Source organism: Palaemon carinicauda, chromosome 5 (genome assembly GCF_036898095.1).
Source record: "Palaemon carinicauda isolate YSFRI2023 chromosome 5, ASM3689809v2, whole genome shotgun sequence".
Lineage (NCBI taxonomy): Eukaryota > Metazoa > Arthropoda > Malacostraca > Decapoda > Palaemonidae > Palaemon > Palaemon carinicauda.
In genome coordinates, this window is record NC_090729.1 from 135,018,325 (window position 1) to 135,031,726 (window position 13,402).

The following is a 13,402-nucleotide window of genomic DNA, read 5'->3' on the forward strand; positions in this document are numbered from 1 at the left end:
TTATTTCAAAATATTTCTATTTTTATTAGATATAAAAAGATGATCATGATAATATAAGTTAAATGTAACATGAGGTGTTTTGATTAATGTATGTTATCACTGTGATGATGATAAAATGAGAGTACAAATAATGCTCTCATGGTCGACGGCAGATAAAGTAGGTCAAGAAATCGCTGTCAATTGTATTTTGCTTCTTCTGAGATTTCTTGTGATTTGTTTGGCATTTGTTTTTGTTGTTGTTGTTGTTTTCGCTTCTGTCACTCTGGAAGCTTCGACAACTCCCGGAGGAAGAGCTGCGGCTCTTTGCTGCTTCTGGAATGAGAATCAAAACATTTGGGCTGAAGAATTTCTTTGGTACTTGGTTCCAATGAGAGATATTTGTCATGTAGAGAATTTATGAAACAGTCTCAGTATATTTTCTGAATTTGAGAAATACTGAACATGGATGATATTTATTTCTTAAATGAAAATGTGATTGTGAAATTTAGAGAAAATCAAATAGAAAATGAAGATTTTATTAAATATTTTAAAGTTCTTACATAAATTAGATACTTGTTTATTGAAGCTTTTGATGATTTTGTTATTTGGCCTCTTTTGCATTTTAACATGATTAAGTAATTAGAAAAAAATAAAAAAAAAATAAAAAAGAACGGAGGACAACGAGATTTACTGCTATATACCTTCAAGTGAGAGATGCTTCGTTCGATCCTGAGAAACGTGAGTTGAGGGATGTACCATTTTGGAGACTGAAAGTTCCTGAATCATTCTGCAGAAAATGAGATGCGAGTCTTGACTGTTTCTGCTTCTTGTGTCTGCTTCTGCTTAAGTTGCCTGTTAAAGAGAACTCTGCTTCTCTCTTCGATGTGCTCTTGTCTGTTAGACTTAAGACGGTCTTGGGAATATATATACCAAAGGCGATCTGTTATCAGGAGAGTTACGTCAAAGGCTTATCTCTATAGCGCACTTGATACTGTGATTGTGTCCTCTCAGAGAGAAATCCGTGTATTCATATCTATGGAATATATATATATATATATATATATATATATATATATATATATATATATATATATATATATTCTGAATATATACATATATATACATACATACATACAGTATATATATATATATATATATATATATATATATATATATATATATACTGTATATATACATATATATACATACATACATACAGTATATATATATATATATATATATATATATATATATATATATATATATATATATATATATATATATATATATACATATATATGTGTGTGTGTTTGGGGGGTTGCATGAGAGAGAGAGAGAGAGAGAGAGAGAGAGAGAGAGAGAGAGAGAGAGAGAGAGAGAGAGAGAGAGAGAGAGAGAATTTATCAACAGTTAATCACATTCTTCATATCATAAGAATACTACGTTAAAACACAAAGATAGGTTTCTACCTCTGAATGAGTCGCCTTAGGCCAAGTGGACTCACATGAAATTTTTCAATAAAATACAAAGTCCAACTTGTAATACTTAGTTCCTTCTCTTGCAAAGACTGCTGTTCAATTATGGTAGCGATTAAACTACACATATCTCTTCCCAGTAGTTTTGGGGTAATTCTTTTACAGTTCTCACCACTAGAAATAGCTGTTGAAGGGCATAATTTACGAATTCGTCATTAGAGGGTTTATCGAAAGAAAATATATACCAATGGGTTACTGGACAATGTATACGAATATAGTTGGAATTGCTAGACTATGTTCTATTCGTTCATTAACGAATACAGCACAAAATTCCTTCTGGAAAAAAACACCCAACTTCACTTTATTAAACTAAAAAGAACTCCAATACTTTTAAGCGATAAATGAAACTGTGTACTGTCTGGAATAAAAAAAAAAAAAAAGCATAGATGATATCTGCTGTATCCAAGTTCAATGGAAGCAAAAAACAATATTTATATTTCTTGTTTCGAGATCTTGACTCAGAAAGATAAGAATCAATATGACCTACTTAGTCAAAGTCTACCCCAGCAACGTTGTCCAATATTTTACCAAATATTTTAATATTTCGAAACATTGATCAGCATATGTATGTATTTTTACCAATTTCATCACACTCACCACAAAATACACATTATGACTTAAGTGAATATGTATTCCCGGCTTAAATATTACAATAACTGCTGATACCACCTCACTGGCTGTGGGCTGAAGAGATTGGGCGTCTGTTATATTGCCAGGGGACACAAGTACGTAATGGTTAGTTACAATAATTATACCTGAAAAGATTGGGCGTCACAGCGTGTTTACTTATTATGTTATGAGAGGCTCTAACAAAAGGCCTAGTTTTATCACACATGGTGAATCATTTATCTCGCTTAAAAGTGGTCAATAAATTGTAACTTCTTGAGAAAAAATTACTTGTTGGCAGTATTAGTAATTAGTAATTAGTAGCTAACCTAATTTTCAAGAGGATATAGAATATTCAGGAATACAAAATTTCATTTCTAATTTGAAAACATTTATCTTTCACATCTTCTTGCTTACTTTACTTACTTTGATGGCTGCTTTTCCGGTCCATACAGCAGGGGAACCCCACTCTCTACAGGACTTCCTTTGTCGTTTTACCTTGTACGTTCAGAGTATTTAACGTTTCATATCTCGTATTGTTCATTTACTCTTAAGTCGTCACTGTCACAGGACTCATGAAATAAGAAAGTCTTCAGTTTCCTCTTGAAAGCCTTAATGTCTTCAATCATTCGAATGTTTCGTGGGAGTTTATTATATAGTCTCGGGGCCGCATTTAAATTTAAAGGCTTTGGAGCCTAAGGTAGACATAAATCTAGGTTCCAACAGTTTGAAGCCATCAGTAACTATTCTGGCATCGACACGATTTGTTGGCTGCGCAATATGTAGCAGTTCTCTTAAGTATTTTGGACGCCCAGTTCTGATAACTTGGTGAGTTATTGTACATATTTTAAATTCAATTCTCGCTTTAATCGGCAGCCAGTGTAAATTGATTAGTATAGGGGTGATCCTATCAGTCTTGCTCCTCTGTTTATTATGTTTTGTAATTTCTTAAGGTGCACTTTTGGTAAATTGTAATAGATAGAGTTGCAGTAGTCAATCCTGGTAATAACACAGTTTATTAAACAAGAGTGAGATGCTTTGAAAATTAATATCTTGTCCTTCAAAGAGTAATCAGAGTTACAGTACAGATATCATTGTACTTTATCAAGTCATTGCCTATTGAATAATCATGCGATCGCTCAACCATGGTGTGATGTGATGCTCACTCAACTTCTAGATAATTCTAAGTGAAATAAATTTCAAGATTAGAATTACAAACGTGGGCACTCGAAAGCATTGTGTTGCCATGAAGCGAGATTAGAGAGATAACGTAATCATCATTTGATATGAAACATTTATGAAGTAAATCTGGCTTGAAATGTTTTGTTTCGCATTTATGTTTTTCATGTTGTTAGATCTCATCAATTTATAATATATATATATATATATATATATATATATATATATATATATATATATATATATATATATATATATATATATGTATACATATACATATTAATATATATATATATATATGTATATATATATATATATATACATATATATATATATATATATATATATATATATATATATTTATATATATATATATATATATATATATATATATACATATATATATCTATGTATATCTATATATATATATATATATATATATATATATATATATATAGTATATACATATATATAAATATATATATATATATATATATATATATGTATATATATATACATATATATATATATATATATATATATATATTATATATATATATATATATATATATATATATATATATATATATATATATAAGAGATGTCATGGATATATGGGGATTAACAATTTATCGGAAGTTGAAGGTAAATGATACATAACAGATGTGGATTTTCAGTTTCTTTTGATAAACTCATTTGTGCTCTGTTACCGAAGGAGCTTCTCTCTCTCTCTCTCTCTCTCCTCTCTCTCTCTCTCTCTCTCTCTCTCTCTCTCTCTCTCTCTCTCTCTCTCTCTCTCTCTTAGTAAAATGAACTAGATCATGTTATGGACGTCCAATAAATTATCGGGCGTCTACTGTTTCCGAATCTCCCCAAAAACAAGTTTTTAGAATCAATTTATGAATAAGCTAACTCGGCAACACTCGAATATAATGCAGAGTTTGGAAGAATCGTCGTATTCAATAGAAATTAGTCAAGTTACTGATTATTTTTTAATAAGATACACGCTTTAGATGAACGTGTAAAGGATCGAATATTTCTTGATTAATTCTGTTCAGTTTCACATTACTTTATTACTAACGGATTTCGGTGACAGCGGATAGCTTTAGATTTAGATCATTATTTAGCATCTTTTTAGAATATGATAAAAATTGTTTGAAATCAAAAACATTTCACGAGTCTATGACTGAAGCCTTTGCAATGTCTCGTTACATAAGCAAATCAAATCAATCTGTGATAGAACCTTTGATGAAAGAAGGACCGGAGATGATTAGTCGCTTTGGTCCGGGTGAACAACACAATTTCTGTCATGGCCGACTTGTTTACATCTTTTGTCACTTTATAAAAGAGAAGTCATTATCAAAATATAATATTTAGATATATTCTAAGTATAATGACTATTGGTAGGAAGAGATGGAACTGCCTCACAAAGGAAAGAAAGTTATAAGACAAGGAAAGACAGAAGCAGCAATAAAAATCCAAAGTTTGGTAAAAGAAATATAAAAAAAAAAAAAAAACACGCTCAACAGAGTAATTCGAGAATTACCGATTTTCGTCTGTGATGCCAAATAAAATTATGCTCGAGGACGAGGACCCTTCATCATTGCTTGGTCGTGAAACCCTGATTATCAAATCTAAATTGGTTACCGTGAGAACAGTTACTTTCTTCCCTTGGAGAACATATTACTCTCGTTTATTATTTTGTGTTTCTTGATCCTGAACCAGAAGACAAAGTGTGTCCAGAATTTCCATGTGAATTAACCTTGTTCCTAGTTTTAGGTTGAGATGGATTCATTCTCCAAAATATCTCCCTGGTGTTTTTGCCCCTTGGTACGTGAGATTTGAAGCAGAAAGAGAAATATCGTTCCTAAAAAGAGTCTTTAGAAGTGGAAGGGTACATTGCTCTCAGTAGAGTGAGGCACAGCGAACATGGCCTGGCTTCTGATTATTGTCAAAGGTCGATAACTGTCGTGTCCGAATGTTGATCTTCTCAACATGCGAACAAGAGGGAGGGTGGAGAATTTCGTAACATTGTCAGAAGGATGCGTGGCTATAGGCTCTGAAGATGAGGGATACTGTAGGTATAAATGGCTCTTTGGAAACTACGAAGCATATTGTTGCTGACAGCCTTAAGTTTATATCCAAGAGGGGGATAGAATTGGAAGGGAAGCAATGTTTTATCTTATCTCGATCCCTAAAAGATGAACACGTGCTCTTGCGAAGGATCGTAAAAGAATTATCTTTTGAAGTAGGGTGATTGACGTCACAACTGTGGGAGACATAGGCGACCCGTTATCAGCTGAAGTTTACAAAGCAGAATTATTATCACGCACTCTAGCTCCGACATTACGCTAGTAACACAGTTTTGATTAATATTCTTTACATGTTCAGCAAAATTTGATGAGCATTTCATGAAAATCTGTTTCGTTGTTTTAATGTAGTTGTATAACATTTGTTATCAGGAGCAATCAGAGATTTCTGACCTCCGCCAAAGGTTAATGGAGTCGTCCAGAGTCTAAGATCTACTGTATCTGTGGTGGATATTTCGTCAAAATCCGTCGAGTAATTTTGACGTAATCATGGCCACAGACAGACACACAGACAAAAATTCAAATCCGGATCTAGAATCCGGATCCGGAACCGGATCATCTCCAAAACTTAATGGGATCGTCCATGACCTAAGATCTATATGTGGTGAAAATTTCGTCAAAATCCGTCGAGTAATTTTGACGTAATCATGGCCACAGACAGACACACAGACAAAAATTCAAATCCAGATCTAGAATCCGGATCCGGAACCGGATCATCTCCAAAACTTAATGGGATCGTCCATGACCTAAGATCTATATGTGGTGAAAATTTCGTCAAAATCCATCGAGTAATTTTGACGTAATCATGGCCACAGACAGACACACAGACAAAAATTCAAATCCAGATCTAGAATCCGGATCCGGAACCGGATCATCTCCAAAACTTAATGGGATAGTCCATGACCTAAGATCTATATGTGGTGAAAATTTCGTCAAAATCCGTCGAGTAATTTTGACGTAATCATGGCCACAGACAGACACACAGACAAAAATTCAAATCCGGATCTAGAATCCGGATCCGGAACCGGATCATCTCCAAAACTTAATGGGATCGTCCATGACCTAAGATCTATATGTGGTGAAAATTTCGTCAAAATCCGTCGAGTAATTTTGACGTAATCATGGCCACAGACAGACACACAGACAAAAATTCAAATCCGGATCTAGAATCCGGATCCGGAACCGGATCATCTCCAAAACTTAATGGGATCGTCCATGACCTAAGATCTATATGTGGTGAAAATTTCGTCAAAATCCGTCGAGTAATTTTGACGTAATCATGGCCACAGACAGACACACAGACGAAAATTCAAATCCGGATCTAGAATCCGGATCCGGAACCGGATCATCTCCAAAACTTAATGGGATAGTCCATGACCTAAGATCTATATGTGGTGAAAATTTCGTCAAAATCCGTCGAGTAATTTTGACGTAATCATGGCCACAGACAGACACACAGACAAAAATTCAAATCCAGATCTAGAATCCGGATCCGGAACCGGATCATCTCCAAAACTTAATGGGATCGTCCATGACCTAAGATCTATATGTGGTGAAAATTTCGTCAAAATCCGTCGAGTAATTTTGACGTAATCATGGCCACAGACAGACACACAGACAAAAATTCAAATCCGGATCTAGAATCCGGATCCGGAACCGGATCATCTCCAAAACTTAATGGGATCGTCCATGACCTAAGATCTATATGTGGTGAAAATTTCGTCAAAATCCATCGAGTAATTTTGACGTAATCATGGCCACAGACAGACACACAGACAAAAATTCAAATCCAGATCTAGAATCCGGATCCGGAACCGGATCATCTCCAAAACTTAATGGGATCGTCCATGACCTAAGATCTATATGTGGTGAAAATTTCGTCAAAATCCGTCGAGTAATTTTGACGTAATCATGGCCACAGACAGACACACAGACAAAAATTCAAATCCGGATCTAGAATCCGGATCCGGAACCGGATCATCTCCAAAACTTAATGGGATCGTCCATGACCTAAGATCTATATGTGGTGAAAATTTCGTCAAAATCCGTCGAGTAATTTTGACGTAATCATGGCCACAGACAGACACACAGACGAAAATTCAAATCCGGATCTAGAATCCGGATCCGGAACCGGATCATCTCCAAAACTTAATGGGATCGTCCATGACCTAAGATCTATATGTGGTGAAAATTTCGTCAAAATCCGTCGAGTAATTTTGACGTAATCATGGCCACAGACAGACACACAGACGAAAATTCAAATCCGGATCTAGAATCCGGATCCGGAACCGGATCATCTCCAAAACTTAATGGGATCGTCCATGACCTAAGATCTATATGTGGTGAAAATTTCGTCAAAATCCGTCGAGTAATTTTGACGTAATCATGGCCACAGACAGACACACAGACAAAAATTCAAATCCGGATCTAGAATCCGGATCCGGGACCGGATCATCTCCAAAACTTAATGGGATCGTCCATGACCTAAGATCTATATGTGGTGAAAATTTCGTCAAAATCCGTCGAGTAATTTTGACGTAATCATGGCCACAGACAGACACACAGACAAAAATTCAAATCCGGATCTAGAATCCGGATCCGAAACCGGATCATCTCCAAAACTTAATGGGATCGTCCATGACCTAAGATCTATATGTGGTGAAAATTTCGTCAAAATCCGTCGAGTAATTTTGACGTAATCATGGCCACAGACAGACACACAGACAAAAATTCAAATCCGGATCTAGAATCCGGATCCGGAACCGGATCATCTCCAAAACTTAATGGGATCGTCCATGACCTAAGATCTATATGTGGTGAGAATTTCGTCAAAATCCGTCGAGTAATTTTGACGTAATCATGGCCACAGACAGACACACAGACAAAAATTCAAATCCGGATCTAGAATCCGGATCCGGAACCGGATCATCTCCAAAACTTAATGGGATCGTCCATGACCTAAGATCTATATGTGGTGAAAATTTCGTCAAAATCCGTCGAGTAACTTTGACGTAATCATGGCCACAGACAGACACACAGGCAAAAATTCAAATCCGGATCTAGAATCCGGATCCGGAACCGGATCATCTCCAAAACTTAATGGGATCGTCCATGACCTAAGATCTATATGTGGTGAAAATTTCGTCAAAATCCGTCGAGTAATTTTGACGTAATCATGGCCACAGACAGACACACAGACAAAAATTCAAATCTGGATCTAGAATCCGGATCCGGAACCGGATCATCTCCAAAACTTAATGGGATCGTCCATGACCTAAGATCTATATGTGGTGAAAATTTCGTCAAAATCCGTCGAGTAACTTTGACGTAATCATGGCCACAGACAGACACACAGGCAAAAATTCAAATCCGGATCTAGAATCCGGATCCGGAACCGGATCATCTCCAAAACTTAATGGGATCGTCCATGACCTAAGATCTATATGTGGTGAAAATTTCATCAAAATCCGTCGAGTAATTTTGACGTAATCATGGCCACAGACAGACACACAGACAAAAATTCAAATCTGGATCTAGAATCCGGATCCGGAACCGGATCATCTCCAAAACTTAATGGGATCGTCCATGACCTAAGATCTATATGTGGTGAAAATTTCGTCAAAATCCGTCGAGTAACTTTGACGTAATCATGGCCACAGACAGACACACAGGCAAAAATTCAAATCCAGATCTAGAATCCGGATCCGGAACCGGATCATCTCCAAAACTTAATGGGATCGTCCATGACCTAAGATCTATATGTGGTGAAAATTTCGTCAAAATCCGTCGAGTAACTTTGACGTAATCATGGCCACAGACAGACATACAGACAAAAATTCAAATCCGGATCTAGAAACCGGATCCGGAACCGGATCATCTCCAAAACTTAATGGGATCGTCCATGACCTAAGATCTATATGTGGTGAAAATTTCGTCAAAATCCGTCGAGTAATTTTGACGTAATCATGGCCACAGACAGACATACAGACAAAAATTCAAATCCGGATCTAGAAACTGGATCCGGAACCGGATCATCTCCAAAACTTAATGGGATCGTCCATGACCGAAGATCTATATGTGGTGAAAATTTCGTCAAAATCCTTCGAGAAATTTGGCCTAGTTCTGTCCACAGACAGACACACAGACAAATGAATAAACCAACTCGATTTTATATCTCCCTGGAGGCGGTAATAATTTCTATCAAAACTAGCAACAAGAGATTACAACAACGGTTACTAACTTCAATATCTTCTTTTTTCTTTCTTTTTCAAGGGCGAGTCATTCCTACTACTTTTCGGATGATATCAGTGAGAAACAAATCTCCAGGGGAGATAACATCATATAACATTAACAACATGTTCTGGACATGTCACTGAAGTGATTGTGTCATATCAAACCCCCTTCAAGTAAACCAAATAATCAAAAGATAATTATGGCGTGCGCTCAACTGACGCGGCGCCAAAACATCGGCCTCAGACACTTTCTTTTCAATCATTTTCTTTATATTCTTATGAATCATAATACTCAAAGTCTGATTAGCTTTTAAGGTGATAGTGGCATTGTGAATGACTTTAACAATGACTCGCGAACCGGAACTGAAACCAGTCACCTTTAAGTCAATTAAATTAATTTTTTATATGATATTCCCGAAGCAAAGCAAAAACTAATCGATTCTGTTTTTCTTAGAGCTGTAGCTATGAATTAAAAAAAAATGAGTTATCTTTCAAGTTATCTATCTTCAACAAACTAATTGACTTTAAGGATTTTTTAAAGAGATTTTTAATATTCAATTCATATGAGTAACCTATCAACTCGTCAGGAAAATAAATGTTGACATTTTCAACAAAAACATAAATAAACAGTAAAACAAACCACAAGAATATCAAACACTTGAATGATAAGTAAGAAAAAAGGTTTCCTGAGAATTAGTAACTGAAATCCATCACCTCACTATCATTCATGAGTGAACAGAAGTGACAATACTCAGAGACTGATATCAGTGGGGTGGGTGATGTGGAAGTGGGAGGGAGGGGGGGGGGGGAAATTGAGTCCTCCCCCCCCCCCCCCCCGTCGCTTTTACTCATAACACAGGATTCCAGGCAACACCATTAGGTGTTTGTAAAGATATTACGGGGCAATTACTTTCACACGTTTAGACGGAAAAGGTTCGGCATTGCCAAGTGTCGATACATACACCTTTTAGAAATAATCAATAAATTCGGAAATAATATATAAATTGTTTTACTAACTAAGCAATGCTTAATTCTATCACGGCCTATCGGCTTTGTTTATATGAAGAGGATATTGGGAGTGTATTCTGCGGTCTTCTCTCAAATCCAATGGATCTAACCTTCAAGAGCACAATATTCTTAGATCATGGAGGAGTTTACGATAAAAGCGTGATTGCCATTCTTGGAAAATACCTCAATTATAATACAAATTGTTGATATGGTTGAAATTTTGAGAACAATCAGTGCATAAACTCTATATTAATCTTCAATCACCTACGGTATGATATTAATTGACAGCGACAATTAAAAAATTCGTGTTAAATTTCCAAATAATAAGAAAACAAAAAGGGTGGGCAATATTAAGCTCTCCACTGGCCAACAAGTGTCATGATGCAAAATTAATCACTATCATGTTCTACACTGGTGTGATTAAGAAAAGGTAGCTACCAATAATGCCAGATGAGGCACAAAGGGTAATTCAAATTTAATGTCATCAAATGGATCAGCTGTTGTAGCAGGAAGCTGGGTGATACTCACTGGTATGTCGGACAGTCGCCTTACCAGATAATGCCTTAAATGTGGTTAATATTTAGGTTCCAAACCAAATTCTTTTTTGTCTCTGCTAACATAATTGGTGCTCCTTCCCTACCCAGTTTAAGGTAGAAATCTATTTCAAGTGAAAAACACCACATTTTACCATATATTGACTAATCATGGGTAATTTGAATAAAATCTTTTTAATTAGGTCAGCTGTTAGGGCGGAAAGTTGGGTAAAACTCTTTGGTGTATGAGACAGTGGTCTCACCAGAAAGATCCTTAAATGCAGGCAGCACTGTCAGTAGGTTTCGGGGTTTTTTTTCGTCTCTGCTGGTATTAATGTTAGCAACCTTTCCTCTTTTGAAGAGACTATAATTCGATTCCAATTGGAAGTAGAAATTTCTTTACGAATATAGGCTAATTTATACAAACACACACACACACACACACACATATATATATATATATATATATATATATATATATATATATATATATATATATATATATATATATATATATATATATATTTATCATTTATACCACATACAAACTTTTAAACCAGTAATGATCTATCTTATAGAACTCATCCTTTATGAAATTTCAAGTGTAATTGTGCATACCGGGAATACATAACAAGGCAAGGTGGTTTCTATGTCAGTGCTGCTAACGCTGGCAATAAACCGAACTCTTGTGACTGACCAAATTATGCATAATCCTTTGTTTATTAATAATTCAGATTGAAGGGACTAAAAACCACTACTGTAAAACATAATCATCTATAAACATACGTAAAATTTATTACATTTTACTAATAGTAAAAAACAAAAAATAAAAATGACCCTACAACAAAGACTTTTCTTTTGGTTTTACTCTCATAAAATCTGAAACATTGCTAAATTTAGTTGCAATTTTATTTTTGAGATTTTGCTATACGCGTTAGAACATACTCTCAGCTTTCCAGAGGTACCACTTTAGTAATGTTCCAAACCACTTAAAAACCTGGAAATCAGAATCAAATTTTGGATGGCCTCTGTATCTAAGAATGGCGTCCGCAGCTCAGTCAGGAGACAAAAAACTCTTATCGCTTACGTGATCGAATGAGACGCTTCTGTCCCTGTCGTCTTGTGGGGTCAGATTGTGAGGTGTGATTTGTGGGAGGGCCAATTTCTATGGCTATATAAATGGCCACACGCTCTCTACTAGCCATTCGAAGTGAGGACTTCACAGCAAAAGAGACAAAATAATCGCAGCTTAGTGAATGAAAATCTATTCCAAACTCTCTCCGAAATGATTCAGGAATTGTCAACATCCAACATGACTCACACGAAGATTCACTCTGTCGAGAACAGAGTTGGACATCGTCCTTCTGTTGGTAAGATTAAATTTCGAAATTTAACATTTCATTAATTGGAGTTTTCATTTTGATTCATATTTTGTGAAAATCGTCGAGTGTCTTTTTTGTATTAAACATCATAATATGATGAAATTGTTCAAAATAGTCTATAAAGTCAACGGTTCATCGTGAAGTAACTATGAGTAAAATAAAATATATCACTGAACACAGCAAAGTAGAAACTAGACTCATCTTATTAAGCTGAATTCCAGTGGTGGGGTCATAAGGAACTCGTAATTAACACCTATAATAAACACATTTTTTTATTGTTACAGAAGAGGCCAAGAGCCGCAGTTGTTCTTGCGAAAGCGACCGTAGTTTCCAGAGTGTTCAGAGCAACAACAACAGTTCCACCTGTCAACGCAATCCCTGCATGCACCAAGTGACTCATCTTCACAACAACAACAACAACAACACCACCAACAACAACAACAACAAAAGCAAAAAGATAAACAATAAATCTCCGAAGAAACACAACACAATTGACAGTGATTTTGTGACATACTTTATCTGCCGTCGACCTTGAGAGTGTGTGTGTGTGTGTGTGTGTGTGTGTGTGTGTTCCTCTCTCTCTGTATGATACAGTGCTTAACTTTTATACCATTTTTTGTTAAGTTGTAGTTGTTCCTTCGTTATAAGAATTATTTATTTTTATTTATTGTCCCAATTTTACACAAATAAAGTTGTAATGCCATAACCAGTTTTCATTCTTTCCATGAACAAATTGAAAGATGCTTTCATTCAAGAAAAAGCAAATATTGCGAATATATTAATTTGGGTCTTTATCAGTAAATTAATTCTATAAAGAAAGTCACAATAAATTTCTTTCACTGAAGAGAGGATTATTAT

General features: G+C 35.4%; 1 protein-coding gene and 1 long non-coding RNA gene across 2 annotated transcripts; one reads left to right on the forward strand and one right to left on the reverse strand.

The window, feature by feature from the left end:
• Positions 1–223: 223 nt before the first annotated feature.
• LOC137641492 (uncharacterized) lies at positions 224–864 on the reverse strand. Its single transcript, XR_011044530.1, has 2 exons — positions 681–864; positions 224–312 (listed from the first exon to the last, which is right to left on the reverse strand). It is a non-coding gene; the product is annotated as an uncharacterized lncRNA (long non-coding RNA).
• An 11,518-nt stretch (positions 865–12,382) lies between these two features.
• On the forward strand, positions 12,383–13,084 carry LOC137640584 (uncharacterized protein DDB_G0286105-like). Its single transcript, XM_068373096.1, has 2 exons — positions 12,383–12,532; positions 12,829–13,084. Exons 1-2 carry the CDS (start codon positions 12,448–12,450, stop codon positions 13,077–13,079), a joined length of 336 nt encoding a protein of 111 aa, XP_068229197.1. The 5' UTR covers positions 12,383–12,447; the 3' UTR covers positions 13,080–13,084.
• Positions 13,085–13,402: the final 318 nt, after the last annotated feature.